This window comes from Rhineura floridana, chromosome 6 (genome assembly GCF_030035675.1).
Source record: "Rhineura floridana isolate rRhiFlo1 chromosome 6, rRhiFlo1.hap2, whole genome shotgun sequence".
NCBI classification, from domain to species: Eukaryota; Metazoa; Chordata; class Lepidosauria; order Squamata; family Rhineuridae; genus Rhineura; species Rhineura floridana.
The window spans coordinates 93,152,458-93,168,280 of record NC_084485.1 but is presented as its reverse complement, the minus strand read 5'-3'; the positions used below and the strand labels follow the sequence as shown (position 1 = coordinate 93,168,280).

The 15,823-nt window shown below is 41.0% G+C and overlaps 1 protein-coding gene across 4 annotated transcripts in view; it reads left to right on the top strand.

The window, feature by feature from the left end:
- Positions 1-15,823, top strand: part of GLIS1 (GLIS family zinc finger 1) — a 407,237-nt gene that overhangs the window by 319,958 nt on the left and 71,456 nt on the right. For all 4 annotated transcript variants that reach the window (XM_061633024.1, XM_061633023.1, XM_061633025.1 and 1 more), the window contains 2 exons: positions 1,158-1,268; positions 5,162-5,294. In XM_061633024.1, coding sequence (XP_061489008.1) covers positions 1,158-1,268; positions 5,162-5,294 — 244 coding nt within the window. The remainder of the gene's footprint in view (positions 1-1,157; positions 1,269-5,161; positions 5,295-15,823) is intronic.

The following is a 15,823-nucleotide window of genomic DNA, read 5'->3' as shown; positions in this document are numbered from 1 at the left end:
TAAGATGACTATTTTTACAATGCTGGTAAGATTTACTATTAATGTTGTAAAACAGAATTATTAATTTTGTCTGAAAGGGCAGAGCTTTTTCATAGGGCAGAGGTAGCCAACTTGGTGCCCTCCAGATTTTTTGGACTACAGTTCCCATGATCCCTGACTGTTGGCTATGCTGACTGATACTGATGGGAGTTGTAGTCCAAAACATATGGAGAACACCACATTGGCTTTCCCTGTGCATGAAAAAGTTGTAGAATTGTACTGGAAGATGCTACAGTCTAACCATGTTGTACCTCTGGTATGTCAACTCGGTCAACTAGATTGTAGATAACAAATGCACAGAGCAGTAGTGAACAAGGTATATCGTAATGTCAGAATTGTCAGCAGAGTGAAGAGTAAGTAAAATGGATAATACAAGCCATGAATATGTGCAAGGTAGTGCCGAGGAAAACAAACTTCGTTAGAAAATGAAGCTAGTCTGATATAGGAAATACATTTTCAGATTGGTTGGAGTCCTAGGAGCTGGTTCATACCTCCACACTGTGTCCATGTGAGTGTCTCTAGGATTGTACAGGGTTCTGATGGGCTGTTGGATTGATGTAGGGTCACATAAAGATCACATAGGGGCTATTCACAGGGGACACAGCAAGGTGCACAATTGTGAAGACTTGGGGGGGGAGAGAAGTATACAATACTGTCTGTCTCCTGTAATTATGGATAGAAGGAGTGCCTCTTAAAATTAGTAAAAAGAATTGATATGTAAAATATCATTTAGTTGTTAAACCTCATGGCATTTTCAAAACCTGATGTAATTCTTCTCATTGTAGTTTCAACCAGTCCACCTTATCCAAAAACGTTAAGTGCCCAGATGTGTAGAGTGCTTTGAGCATTAAGTTCAGGATAAAAGCGATTGCTGCAGCAGATCTAGATGTACTACATCTGGTTCTTTGCCAGGCCTGTTATATACAGTTATGTTTGCTTGACCAGCATTTTCAAGCTGAGCAAGCAACTAGAGGCTTTACAACATGTTTGCACATCACCAACAATCCCTAAATATTTCATGTTCTGAACATAACAGTTCATACCTTAAGAGGAATTTTTCCAAAGCAGGCATCCTTCCATGTTATCTTTCCCCCCCTTTCCTCTCCACATGCTTACAGAAACCATATGCCTGTCAGATTCCTGGGTGCTCCAAGCGCTACACTGATCCAAGTTCTCTCCGAAAGCATGTGAAAGCTCATTCTGCCAAAGAACAACAGGTGCGTAAAAAGGTAAGAACATCAATCCCAAAGGGCAACATTCCAAGTGATTTTTTTACCTAAAGTGTTTAATTAGACAGTGGTTATTTTTTCTCCAGGAGTTTTTGCAGCTGCCTTGCTAAGAAAAAAATTGGATTATTAGTTTTCCTAACTGTCTAATGGTCAGGTGTCACAAGTCACATTATTTTGCTGGTCACTTTCATGGTAAAATTAATCTCCTAACCTAAGCAATATCAATGTATTAATTAGCCACTAATCAAATCTTGCCCAGTCATGATATAAATAGACATGATATAAATAAACAATGGACAAGATCACCTTGAGGAGATTGGCAACAACTGAGTTTGTTTTAGAAAAATCAGGAAGAGCTATGTTCTTATCACCCATCTCTTCTGTTGCTGTATATATTTACTGATTTTTTTTCACATGATGAATCAACATAGGCCCAGTTTCATTTCTGAGTCACAGATAGTTTCAGCTTGCTAGGAAAGTTTCTCTTTTACCTTTTGTTGGATATTATATATCCAGGAAATAGATCTACTTATCCATCAAATTATGGATTTTGGACTATGCTGCACATGTGAGGGCATGTTTGTATAAAGCATAGAGTTGTAATCCTCCTATACTGAAAGGAGAATCTTTTTGAGAATTCTTTAGAAGATTTAGCGAATACATATATATTCATATGAATTCACCAAATAGTTATATCTCAATAAGGGGGACTGAGGGGAGATATGATAGCACTCTTCAAGTACATGAAAGGTTGTCACATAGAGGAGGGCCGGGATCACTTCTCAGTCATCCCAGAGTGCAGGACACGGTATAATGGGCTCAAGTTGCAGGGAGCCAGACTTCGACTGGACATCAGGTAAAACTTCCTAATTGTTAGAGCCATATGACAATAGAACCAATTAACTAAAGAGGTAGTGGGCTCTCCAAATGGAGGCATTCAAGAGGCAGCTGGACAGCCATCTGTCGGGAATGCTTTGATTTGGATTCCTGCACTGAGCAGGGGGTTGGACTTGATGGCCTTATGGGCCCCTTCCAACTCTACTATTCTGTGATTCTAAGGTGTTGGGAGTAGTCATTAGGAGACTTGGAACTCTATTTCTCTGGTACATCTGAATCAGGTGTGGCTGTGGAAGTCCTAAGACACTGTCTGGACACAGTGATAGGTGGACAAGGGCCAATAAGCTGAGGCTGCATCATTAAAAGATTGAGGTGTTATGGGTAGGTGGTTCCCAAACACTGGGTAAGTTTCCTGTTCTAGACAGAGTTGCACTCCTCCTGAAGGAACTAGTGAAAAGTTTGTGGTAATCCTCAATCCAGCATTGTTACTAGAGTCCCAAATGGCTACAGTGGCTAGGAGCACCTTTTACCAGCTTTGGCTGGAGTGCCGGTTGTGACCGTTCCTGGGCAGAGGGATAACCTGGCCACAATCATCCATGCATTGGTAACCTGAAGACTGGATTCCTGTAATGCATTCTTTGTGGGGCTGTCCAGAAGCAGCAGCTGGTGCAGAATGCCACAGCTAGTTTGCTCTGTGGTACTACTACAACAAGCATATTATATCACTTCTAAAAGAAGGGTACAGGTTGCCAGGTTGCTATAGGTTTAAGATTTTGTTGATGACTTACAGATCCATAAAGAGCTTGCAACTGAGCTACCTGAGGGAACAATGTCTCCTGTACAGATCAGCCTGGTCACTGAAATCTGCAAGTGAGGTTCTCCTAGTAACACCTCAACCCTTTGGGGATAACTAGGGTGAGGGCCTTCTCTTTGTGATGCTCACAATATGGAATCACTTCCCCTCTGAAATAAGACAAGCAGCAATTGTGATGTGTTTTCAGCCCTTGATGAAAACTCATTTGCTCTCCTTTGCGCTTTGTTACCTTTTGCTTGCTATATTTTACTTTGGTTCTTTGGATGCTTCTATATTTTTTAATGTATTGTTAATGAAATCTCATTTTTATTATGAAATTTTTTGAAAGGAGTATATAAACATAAATAAAGTACTATGCAACACATTTTTTAAAAAACTCAAAAGAATTAACAGGAAGAGAGCATAGTGAAAAGCAATATAGAGCAAAGCAAAATAACCCCAAAATAACTAGAAGTCAGTTTTCAAAGGCCAACTGAAATGTTTTTACTTGCCTTCAAAAGGTTGGCAGGGAGGAGATTGTTCAAATTTCTCTCAAAGAAAGTTCCACACTATCAGGACTGCTAATGAAAAGGCCCTGCTCATGATGGAAGCTAATATAGTATCCCTTATAAGACGGAAGCTGTAACAGGGCTAAACTTCCTCTTTAGTGCCAAGATACCCATATAGGAAGTTGCATTCCCTGAGATAATCAGGATCCAAGCCTTTTAGGGCTTTAGAGATCAGAAATAAGCACTTTGAAATGGGCTGGCAATCATTGCAGAAGTTTCAAATCAGGTGATATATGTAATATCATTCCCGTTATGAAGAGCACCATATTCTACACTAGCTAAAATTTCTAAACAGTCTTCAAAAGCAGCCCCACATATTAAGTATTTCAGTAGTCTCATCTGGAGGTGACCAAAATGTGGATGACAGTTTCCAGGTCACAGTCTTCCAGCAGCAAGCATAACCCAAGAGATCTATGCAATTGGTCCTGCTCACATGGTGCAGAGCCTTTTAAGTGGCATCAGTAGCACTTGCTCAGCCAAAACAGGATGGCTGGAGATTAACGTCTATCCTCCCTCATATTTAAGACATGTAACCAAAAAATCTCATCCCCCTCCTCTATCACACATGTGCATTTCCTGATTAGGACTTTACACTGGAGAGCTTCCAGTGAAACTCCTTTATACAGAGGCTTGGTCCATCATCTTTCCCATCTCTACCTGGAGATGCAGAGGACGGATCCTTTTGCATGTGGCTTCACCACTAAACCACAACCTGTCCCCTGTGTATTCAGTTCCTCCCTTTGTTCAGGCAATCTGACATCTATGAGCTCTAAAATTCTTTTAAGAGAATAAAATGAAGTAGTTATTTAGTAGTAGTGTAAGCCTTTATTGGCTGCAGCTGCTGCTGATAATCCAGAATTCTCAATCTTTGTATGTGAAAAAACAAACTGCCTGCTGGACAGAATGTTAAACTGATTTGCCTGGATCTTTTAGTTTAGAATAGCTGAGCCCAAGGGAAGGCGGAATGCAAAACTGTAAACTTCAAAACAATAACCATTTATTAACGGTCACAGCATAGGAAGGCTGTTTCTGTGTAATTTGAGCCTTGTGTTATGACAAAAGCTTGGCAACATTAGCATGTTTGAAAGAGAATTAGAAATGCTTTTCTTTCTTAATTCTCTTCTCCTGCTGTTTTTAATATGATCGGCATTGTGGTTTGCAAAGAGCATGCTTTGGACACTTTTGCCAGTGCATTAATTTACATGGAAAACAGCTGATATATCAGCAGTACCTCTTGCACATTACTAACAGCCCGCCATTTTGTCAGCTCTAATCTGATAAGTGCAAACACTTTTCCTCCCCTATCAAATGCCCTTCCAACCACTGCAGTTACAAAAGTGATGCAATCCTTTCAAGAGCAGGAACACAAGATACTAGATACTAACGGGAAATATGCAGCCAAATTACTCCATAAAATTGTGAGGAGCGCAAGGGTACATTGTGTTTCTGAAAAACAAAATGCTGCTGGTTCAAGATTAGCATGCTAAATTTCTGTGCTCAAGAAAACCCAAATGAGCTCTATTTAGAAGCACTAAGCACCTACTATATCTTCAATTACTCCAGTGCTGGAAACCATGACATTTTGTTCTTCCTTCGATATGTAGGCTATAAGCAAAACAGCATATGCATCCAATTAGCTGCACTTTAGTTCTGCACTTTGAAATGAAAATCTTTGTTTTATCCTTCCCTTATAGCTACACTCATGCTCTGATGCTGAACAAGAGATACTGAGTGAGTGCTTAGCCATGCAGCAGCTCCATCCTTCTTCGCAACACATTTTGGACAGGAAGTGTGGGAGATCAATGGGCCGCCATGATCTAATAACAGGTGGGAGCATTTCTCATAAATACAGTACAGCATGTGCCATCCAGTCTGGTACCAGCAGGAACCAATATTCAAATCCCCACCTAGCCACAAGGCTGACCTGGTTGGCTTGGGGAAAATCATTCAATGGCATCCAGTGCTAGTCCTACTCAGAGAAGACCCATTTAAGTTAATAGACATGACTAAGGGCTTATCCACACGGGAGCATTGCTTGGTACTAAAGAAACTGTTTTTACCTCTGTTTTCTGCTTGCACCATCCACAGTAAGGGCTCAATGTCAGCTGCAATTACAGTGTTTTCTATTCACACTAAGGGGAAGGATCAATCACACTGTTTCCTAATGACTGTGCCCTTTAATTTAACATTTCTACTCCCTCTAGTTGCTTAGCAACTGAGCATGCTCAATTTGTTCTACCAGCTGCAGTAGGTTCCATTTTTAAAAAACAACAACCCAGAAGTGTGATTATTTGTATTTTCACTGGTGCAATAGAGTTGAAATACAAATCTTTGTTTGAGCAGTATTATGCTTTTGCGCACAGGTTAGGGGGGATAGAAAAATAAGGCACTATTTGCAGCAACATAAAAAGACGAGCAGAATGGAAGAGAGCAGCTGGAAGTTGCTTGTTAGCCTACAGGAAATGAAATGAAAGAAGGGAGGAGAAGACAGTGGGTGTGGAGAGGGAACGATCGACATACCCACCTAAAAGAATTAGCACAAAGCGTTTGCAAGCACTAAAGATACGGAGTGAAGACTTTTTTTCTTCCCTTTTAGCATTATCAGTAGATTGGGTTAGTATGGATTTACAGGGGGAAAACTGTGTGGTAGTTTCTGTTTGCCGATAATGTCACGTGAACCATGCAAATTAAAAGGAGATGTGAGTTGCACCATACACACAGTAACCACCATGTAGGTGAGCCCTAATTTAGGTTTATTGATTTCTGTGGGTAGGACCTAGTTGGATTCACCCACAACCTCTTGGTTCACCCTACCTCCAAAGGTTGTTATGAGGCTAAAATAATGTACTGAACTCCCTGGAGCAGAATATGACAATAAATACAAATCTGAAGTTTTGAAAAAGTTTGCCTATGTTTGAAGTAGGGCTAAAATAATAATTGATTGACAACCTTGAACTGTTGCAGATAAAATATGCAGATAATTAGAAGCTTGTTTGAAATGAGCCTTCTGAATGAGTGTTTCCCAAAAATATGTGTCGTAGCATGAGGGCAGCAGAAGCAAACTCCATTTTATTCCTGTAATTGATTTAAAAGAGTTTAAAATGCCAAACTACATATGGTCAGAATATTTCTTTTTTTTCTTTTCTTTTAATCAGGGTTGGCAAACTGTTGTTGTTCTAACCTATCAGGAATGTAGATGCAGTTGGAAAGCATGGTGTGGTGATTGTGGGGAGAAGAGAAACATAAATTGTGTGCTTTGCAACTGAAGCAATACTGTCTAAAGGGGTGCCCCTTAAGACCATTAAGTCTAGGGTCTAAAATTATCTACTTCACCATTGGTGATGGCAGAAGATACATGGAGAATCCATTCACAATAATTCTTTGTGAATTTCTGCCATATGCTGACTGTCTGATTTTCTTAACAATAAATAATTTTGTCTGATAGCCAGTTCACATGGGTATCTCAAATGTGAATTGGTCACCAGACAAATTATTTGCTGTTGGGAAAAATCATCATGGATATATTGTCTGCCCCCAAAATGCACAGGAATACCATCAGCAGCAATAAGTACCATTTTGTTGTAGAAAGCGGTAATCTATTTTTAAAATAAAAATAATAAAATCAACATCTGTAACCATGTACATACCGGTACACGCATCCCCTGACTATTTTTTTTTCAAAGAAAGAAAGAATGCTACTGTGACCAGTATCAGCTCTGGTGGCTCCTGGCATACCCATGCCAGGCCAAGGTGGTGATGCCAGGTCTGATTGCCACTGCCTCCATCATCTGCCACTCTTGTGGGCTGGTGGCACTGGCTGCAGGTTCTCACTTTTAGCTTGGAGATCCATTACTAGCTGCATCACTGGCCGTTACACCATGTATCCAAGTAACAGCTCCCTGGAGATGGGAGGGGGGAGAGAGAGAGAAAGCTTTCAATTTGTAACTGTTTGCTTAAGAAACAGGCTGACTCATTATTTATGTCATCCTTTTTGATAGTATTAAAGCTGAAACCATAGTTTCTTTGTTAGCAGTAGTTAGGCCTTCTCTCTCAATCAGTTGTATTGGCAGAAAAGCTTGCCTTGTTTGTTTGTTAAAGTTGATAATAAAATAGAAAAAGAAATTTTCAGAAGTTCTCATTTCAAATAAGCTATTTTGCTGGGACCTGATCTGCAACCAGGGCTGTGGAGTCGGAGTTGTGGAGTCGGAGTCAGCAGCAATTTTGGGTGGAGTCGGAGTCGGTAGAAATGTACCGACTCCGGCTTCAAAATAAAGTTTGATTGACAAATTTTTTAAAATATAAATTCAAAATGTCAAAGAAGCTTCCCATGAAGTCAGCCGTAGTTGAGGATTTCACCATAACTCAGGATGGAAAACATTTTGTGTGTCAGTGTATGACACAGGACCCAGATGAAGACAAATGCTGTGATGCCCAGATCAGCGCATATTCAGGCAGCGATAAAAATGCTCCTAGGAGAGCTTCCCATTTAAAAAGACATTTACAGCCCTTTCCAGGGCTGTGGAGTTGGAAGCAATTTTGGGTGGAGTCGGAGTTGGACAATAGAAAAATAGAGGAGTCAGAGTCGAAGGTTTGGCGTGTCGACTCCACAGCCCTGTCTGCAACATTATGAGAATTAATACAGTCCAATTTGTTTTGAGGCACATTAGCCTGTTAACATTTATTAAACATTATTGACAATATTATTAAATAGTTTAAGCCCTGATTTATTTCTTGACCCTTACCTCTTGTATTATGTGGAGGCCCAGTTTCTTGTCACAAATCATCATTATTTGTATTATTTGTAGTAGTATTCCTATATTTAGAAGAATTACTTTGCTGCCGGCATCACATCCTTGGTGTAGTTTCCAGCAGAGTTATTTTGGGTGGTCTGGAGGCTAACTCTACTCTCTGGAGCATGTACTTGGTAGCATGCTGTGAGCAGTTTGCACAACACTTTGAGGATATTGTTTATTTATTTATTATTAAATTTCTATCCTACCCTTCCTCCCATAAGCAGCCCAGGGCAGCAAGGATAAAGTCACTTGGTTCCATAGTGCCTTAGATGCAGTTGTTTTTGCAAGTCCAGTCAAGATGTCCAGTGCAGCACCTTCACATATTTTATGGGATCAGTTTCAGTTTATGTGCTCTAATGATGTGGATGGAACTCTTGCAATGATGTGACTAGCTTCTTGTTCTCTTGATCCCTGTCTATTCTGGCTGGTGAAAGCCAGTTGAAAGGTGTGTGTGTGACCATGTGGGTCCAATATGTGGTGACAGACTGGTGCCTGCTGCCCTTGAAACAAGCAGGCACTGCATCCATTCCTAAAGAAGCCCATTGTGGAACCTCGGCTCTCCCTGAAGGAGCAGGGAGGGGAGAGGCATGAGTTTCAGGCGCCTCAGCTGCCAGAAGGCGTGGAAGGCCCAGGAGTTGTTGAGTCTGCTCGGGACCTTGGGGGGGGGCAGTGAGCCTGAACTCCAGCAAGTTCCCACGCGTGGTGCAAGTTCCGAAGAGGAGAGTGCACTGCCTCCAGTTGTTCCCAAGGACCCATCAGGGAACGCCCCAGAGATCGTGCCAACTCCTCCCTTGCCAAGCAGTTCCCAGGACGCTTCCAGTGTGACGCCCCCTCCTGACCTCGAGCCTGCAGCCGAAGAGCAGGTGTCTTCCGATGAGCCGTTGGAAACACGCCCCCCCCTTCACCTCGCGCCCGCTGCCATGAGAAACGGACAGGGCAGAGACAGGACTTGCGAAAGAGTCAGAGATTACGATCGAAAACGTTCCCTACTTAAGCTGGCAGCTCACAGAGGGGAGTTGCTGAGTCAACTTCCTTTACACACCGCAGAGCATGTCTAGAGTGCAGATAGGGATTTCTAGTGAGTAAGGCAGATTTCTATATGAAGCGCAATGTCTTTGATGTATCCATTACTTTAATAAAGCAAGATTTAATTGCACCCGCGTCTCCGTCTCGTGGTTCCAGCTCTGGATGGGACACCCATGCTGGACCCTGCAGTTTTCAGTAACTACCACCCAGTTGCAAGTACCCCCTTTTTGGACAACGTTATGGGAAGAGTGCTGGTGAAGTGCTCTTGCAGGAATTCCTGGAGGATATGGACTATCTGGGTTCAGTCTGGGCTCAGGTGTGGTTTGGGGACTGAAGCAGCGTTGGTCACCCTGATGGATGACCTGTATCACGATCTGGACAGGGGGAATGCATATCTTGCTGTTGTAGCCATAGTCATATAATAAGAGTCTGATGGGAATTTCCTCTATCCCAAATATTTTCTTGCCATCGATTCTGAATAAGTTGCTGAAATATTGTTGTAAAGTCATATCTGTGTTCTTCTTTTTTACAAAATGCACTGGCTCATCTCTTGAGAGTTTTTCCATTGTCATATGGCTGCAGTTAATTCCATAGATTTTCTCTATATCAAGCTCCATCACGTCATTCCAGTCCAGAAGATTATCCAAGCCATTGATAACTTTATCTCTAATATCTTCATTAATTTCTTCAGAGATAACGTTAAATTCCAAACAGTAGATTTTATTTCTAATATCCATAAACTCCAGATCTTTTTCCAATTCCACATTTGTTCCAATCTCCAGGGCTTGTATCTTCCCTTTATTTTTTCTTTTCTCATCTCTGATCTCATTCTCCTCTCTCACAGGATCCCCTATTTCTTTAAGCTCCTGCATCATTTTGCTCAGTTCAATTTTCAGCTCCTTACTGCCCTGTCGCAGGGTTTGTTTCGTTATCTCAATCTCATCCATTATTTTCTGAAACATAATTACTTCCAGATTCTCAGCCACTTTCTTGATTGCCATTTTTAAAACCACGAAAACAAAACAAAACAAAAATAAAGAAGAACCACTTCTTATTTCAGCAACAATTGGGTTAATATTCCAGGCTTGATGACATCACAGTATAAACAGAGCAGCCTGCCTTATCTCTCTATGTTCAAGAACACAAAACAAATTTAGTTCCCAGCATCAAAACAGTTAGTGGCGTCGTGAAGAAGCAGATTCGTCAAAATAAAATAGACCAAAAAGAGAATAGTCCCAGACAATATAATGTTCCTCGGAATAGAAATCCCTCTTCTGTTTATATCTTTAGAATGTACTTCCAGGACAGCTTTTTGCAATAGAAACAGAGATAAGCTGTTAACTTCGTGAATAACAGATCTTTTACCAGATCTGTCTACCAGAGTGTCTTTTACCAGCTATGGCTGGTGCACCAATTATGGCCATTCTTGGACAGGGATAGCCTGGCTGTTGTGATTCATGAATTGGTAACGTCAAGACTTGATTAAGCAATGTGCATTATGTGGGGTTACCCTTGTGCTGGGTCCAAAAGCTCCAGCCGCTGCAAAATGCTGTGGCTATAATGTTGATGGGGAAAGACTACCACCACATAACTCCAGTGCATAAAAGCTTTTACTGCAGCCAAATGTTATTGAGCCAGGTTCATGGTTCTTGTATTAATTTACATGACTCTTATTAATTTGAGTCTAGGATATCTTAATGATTACCTGACCCCTTGTACCCCAGCCCAATCATTGAGATTTTGGAGGGGTCTTTGTTGATGGTCCCCCATGGGACCAGGGCTCAGTGGGGTACTGCAGGACTCAGTCCTGGGCACAGTGGTCTTCACTATTTTTATTAACGATTTGGTTGAGGAGGTGCAGGGAATCCTTATCGAATGTGCAGGTAATTCAAAATTGGGAGGGATAGCTAATACCCTGGAAGACAGACACAACATTCAAAGTGATCTTGATAGGCTGAAGCACTGGGCTGAAAACAACAAAATGAAATTTAACAGGAATAAATGCAAAGTTCTAAACCTAGGTAAAAAGAAGTCAAATGTACAATTACAAGACTCAGCAATATTACATGCAAGAAGGATCTTGAGATTGTTGTTGATCACAAGTGGAATATGAGCCAACAGTGCATTGAGCAGGGAGTTGGACTCGATGGCCTTATACCCCCTTCCAACTCTGCTATTCTATGATTCTATGGCTCAGATACATGGTTTGTAATGACTGGAGTGGACCCAAGGCTGTGGAACTCCCTTCCAGCTGAGATTAGATAGCCACCCTCCTTGTTGAACTTCAGGTGTATGACTAAGACTTCCTTGTTCCAGCTGGCATTTTAAGATAGTGTTTGGTTTTATGATGATTTAATTGTTTTATTGTTTCATTTTATGTATGACTCATTTATGTATATATATATATACACACACATATATGTAATTGTGATTAACAAAACAGAGTTTTTTATTGTATTACCAAAATGTTTCGGCTTCCGCCTTCATCAGCTGCTAACATACAAATGCTGTCACCAAGGTGGCAGTTATCGAGCTTTGAGGATGGAATGCTCAGAGGGGCTTCATTTGCAGAAGCTAAGTGATGCTGGTACTGTCCTCCAGGTTCAGGCCATGTGGTGCCAATGTGTCCAGAGAGTATATCCAAAAGTTCTCCCTTTTAGTTAATGCTGCTGGATCTGTTGGCATTTCTATAGCTGTTACAGAAAAGTCCAATAGGCTGTGACCCTCAATGTTGAAATGTTTTGCAACTGGTTCCTCCACTTTTTTTTTGTTAAGATTGACGATTTGTGGTTTCTGAAGCGTGTGCTTAGGTCAGTTGTAGTTTTTCCTACATATTGGATATAACATCCTGGTCTTTTGCATTCGATGACATAAATTATACTGCAGAACCTGCAGGTGATGTTCTGTTTGATATAATATGTCCTGCCTGTCCTAGTGCTTGTGAAAATAGCTGTCTCCCTGAGGCACACACAGGTGATACAGTGTTTGGAGTGACAAGGATGAGACCCGGGATTGGTGGTAGATGGCTTAAGCACAGCTCTCACTAACAGTCTGCGCAAATGAGGAGGCTGGCAAAATGCTACAACAGGAGGCCTGTTGATGGCTCTAGCAAGATGTTCAGAGTTTGCCAGCAATTGGTAGCTCTCCCTGATTGCTCAATGATAATTAGGAGATAATTAGGTGATAATTAGGAGATGCTGGATGGAAATCTACCACAAATGGAATGCGTTGCTCTCTGCACTTTGACACCTCATTATGATGGAGGAGGTTTTCTCTAGTAAAATGGAGGCTCGGGGGATGTTGCAGTCGATAATATGTGGAGGATATCCTCTCAGAAGAAGGCGTTCTTTAAGGTCACTGATCCTTCTCTGGTATTGATCTTCAGTGTTTCAAATAAGTTTGATTCTCAGAGCTAAGATATACACAATTTTCTTTATAGGCTTAGGATGGCAGGATTTCCAGTTTAAATAGGTGTGGGCATCTGTGGATTTGTTGTAGAGATCAGTGGCTATTTTGATGTTTTCAATGGTGAGAAGGACATCAAAAAAAGGGATGTGCGGATTATCATTTGCACTATTAAATGTAAACTTAATAGATGGATGGATAGAGTTGATGTAATTTTTAAATTGTTCTAAACTCTCTTTACCATTTGTCCAGACCATAAAGTTGTCATCAATGTATTGCCACCATATAAGTGGTTTATTGATGACCTTTTTGAGGATCTCCTGTTCCAGTTTACCCATAAAGCGATTCACATATGATGGAGCCATGCAAGTCCCCATAGCTGTGACTTGTAGTTGCAGGTAGTGTTCTCCATTGAATGTAAAGTTGTTGTAAGTTAGGACTAGTGTAGCTAAAGTTGTGATAACCTCTGTTGGAGGATTGTTCGTATTCCTGGTGTTAAGGAATTCATTTAAAGCCTGAATTCCATCATTATGTGGTATATTGGTGTAAAGAGATGTGACATCTAAAGTAGCTAATATAGTATTGTTGTGGAATTGATACTGCTTGTTTAAAGACTCACAATTTTGAGCAAGAAGTCCTTGGTGTCTTTGATATATGATGGGAGGTTTTGCACCATGTTTTGTAAATTTAAGTCAATCCTTTCAGTAGCTGTGTTGTTACCTGAGAAAATATATATATAATGAGTCATACACAAAAAGACAGACCCCTTCCCCAAGTACCTTACAAGATAAATTCTGACAATGGAAGAGCAAAGAAAGGGAGAGATGAGGATATCAGGGGATGAAAAGGTACAAATGGAGTCACACATGCTTAGGCTTAGTTTTAAGAGATGGGACTAAAGGGTTAATGCTTCGGCTCAATGTAGAATAGTGAGTTAGTGCCTCATGAGTGGGTACTGAAGAATTGTGGGTGGGATGCCAAGCTGCTAGCGAATGTTTAAGATAGAGCACAAAGCACTAAAGATGTTCTTCTTCCAAGTTAGTAATTGGAACCAACAGGTGGGTCTCAAGCAGAGGCAGAATTCCATGCAGTAGTTTGCTTTAGTAAAATGTTTGGGAATCAACATTCCTATGTAGTGTACATAGTAGACTACACATGCTTCAAAAAGTAATGTGCAAGTCAAATTCACTATATAATGCTTCCCTTTATTCTGTTTGAAAATACTTGTTTATGCTGAGTTGTTTTCTCAAAGAAACCACAGCATTAAGGTACTGAGTGCTGTGCCACTGGGATTACTTAGATTACCAAGAACCCTTTCCCCTAAACTAAGGCTGCAGCCTATTTTTAATATGTTAAGGATGAAAGCTAACATACAGAGATGAATTATTTTTAAAGTCTCCTATCCCTTGTGCCAAACTTCAAGGCAAGCCTGCTTGTGCTTAGGCTAGAAATAGAGAATATATGAGAAGAATGCTCTCTATAATCACAATACATGAATGTTACAATTCTGCATTTTTAAAATTACTAATACGATGCTTTAATATAGCGTCATTGAAACCTCAAGCTGTTATCAACCATTGATGGAAATGTTCATGAACATAAGAAGATCCCTGCTAGGTCAAACTGTGGGTTCAGTTAAACCAGTGTACTGTTATAAACAGTGACCAATCAGAGATGCTTCCAGGAAGAGAGCATGCAGGGAGAGAAAGATGATGGCCCTCTCCTATTTCATACATGCTAGTTTATGCAGACCATATCTTGTTCATCTACATTAGGGATAGACAACGTGGTACTCTCCAAATGTTGTTGCCTACAGCACCCATGAGCCCCAGCCAGCATGGTTAATAGCCAGGGATGATGGAAGCTGCAGTCTAAAACATATGGAGAACAGTACATTGACTACATGATAGCTCTGTGCGACAGGATATTATAATTACCATCTTGATTTTATAGATGAGGGCTAAGACTGCAACACAAATGAGTTACCCAGATTCTGCCAACTGATTTGTGCTTGGGTGGTATATGAAGGATGGAGAACTTTAGGCCTTGAACTCAAATGTGGCCCTCCAAGCCTCTCTATTTGTCTCTTGGGACTCTTCCCAGGCCACACCCCTTCCTGGTCCTGCTTTGCACCATCCTTGAGTGTTTTTGCCTGGCTGAATGAGTTCTTGAACTCTAATAGTGCCTCTTGCTTCCCCGGATGGACAATGAAGAGGGGTGTGTGTGAGTGATTGTAGAGGCTAGCTTATTGTACAAAGATAACATTTCATGTATTGATCTGCTCACTTTTGCCTCTGGCCCTGCCTAGCACTAGCATATGACACACACACCCGAAGGTTGCCCAGAAGGCAATGCAACCCTCAGGCTGGAACGGGTGCCCCACCCATATGCTATATGGTTTATCCCGTCTATTAGATCCAAGTATAACAATCCACTGGACCATCTTGACCCCTGAGGTGAGATGGATGATGGAGGAATTTGTAGGTCAAGTCACACCATGCAGACGACTTACTCTCTTTCTCTTTTTTGGCATTTCTTCTATCTATGCATTTTCTGGACCGGCTTTTTAATCCTTTTTTTCCCCCAGTTACTTGGCAGAGACCCTAAAAAGCCCTTATCCCAGATGGTCTGTGAAACTAGTTTAGTAACAGATGTTAGTGCTAAAGGTTAAACCATTTAGATTTTGATGGATGACATGCATTTATAAACTGAAGTGGTTAATGTGTTAAGAAGCCCAAGGTACTCTCCCTTCCAAGCTGAGATACATAGTAGGAAGACAGCATTTATTTGGCTTATGTGCAGCACATTGCACCTTGTGATCATTCCTTACTTGAATGTACATTGAGGGACTGAAATAACTGAATGGTTTCATGCTTTAGGATCAGTCCAAGGAGACAAAATCTCAGCCTGTATTGCAGTGACCTTTGCTTTTCTATAAGTGCACAGCTTTCCAGGATAACTTGTGCAGAATAGAAAAGAGTCTTTTCTCATCAAACCAACAGACACTTCACTGGCTTCAGTGTGTACACTGTTTTGTGGCTATGGTGATGCACTGCAAATAGACAACAGCTCCTAAAATAGCTATTCTTTGGTGATTAGTTATCAATCAGTGATAGAATGTGAGCACAAAAA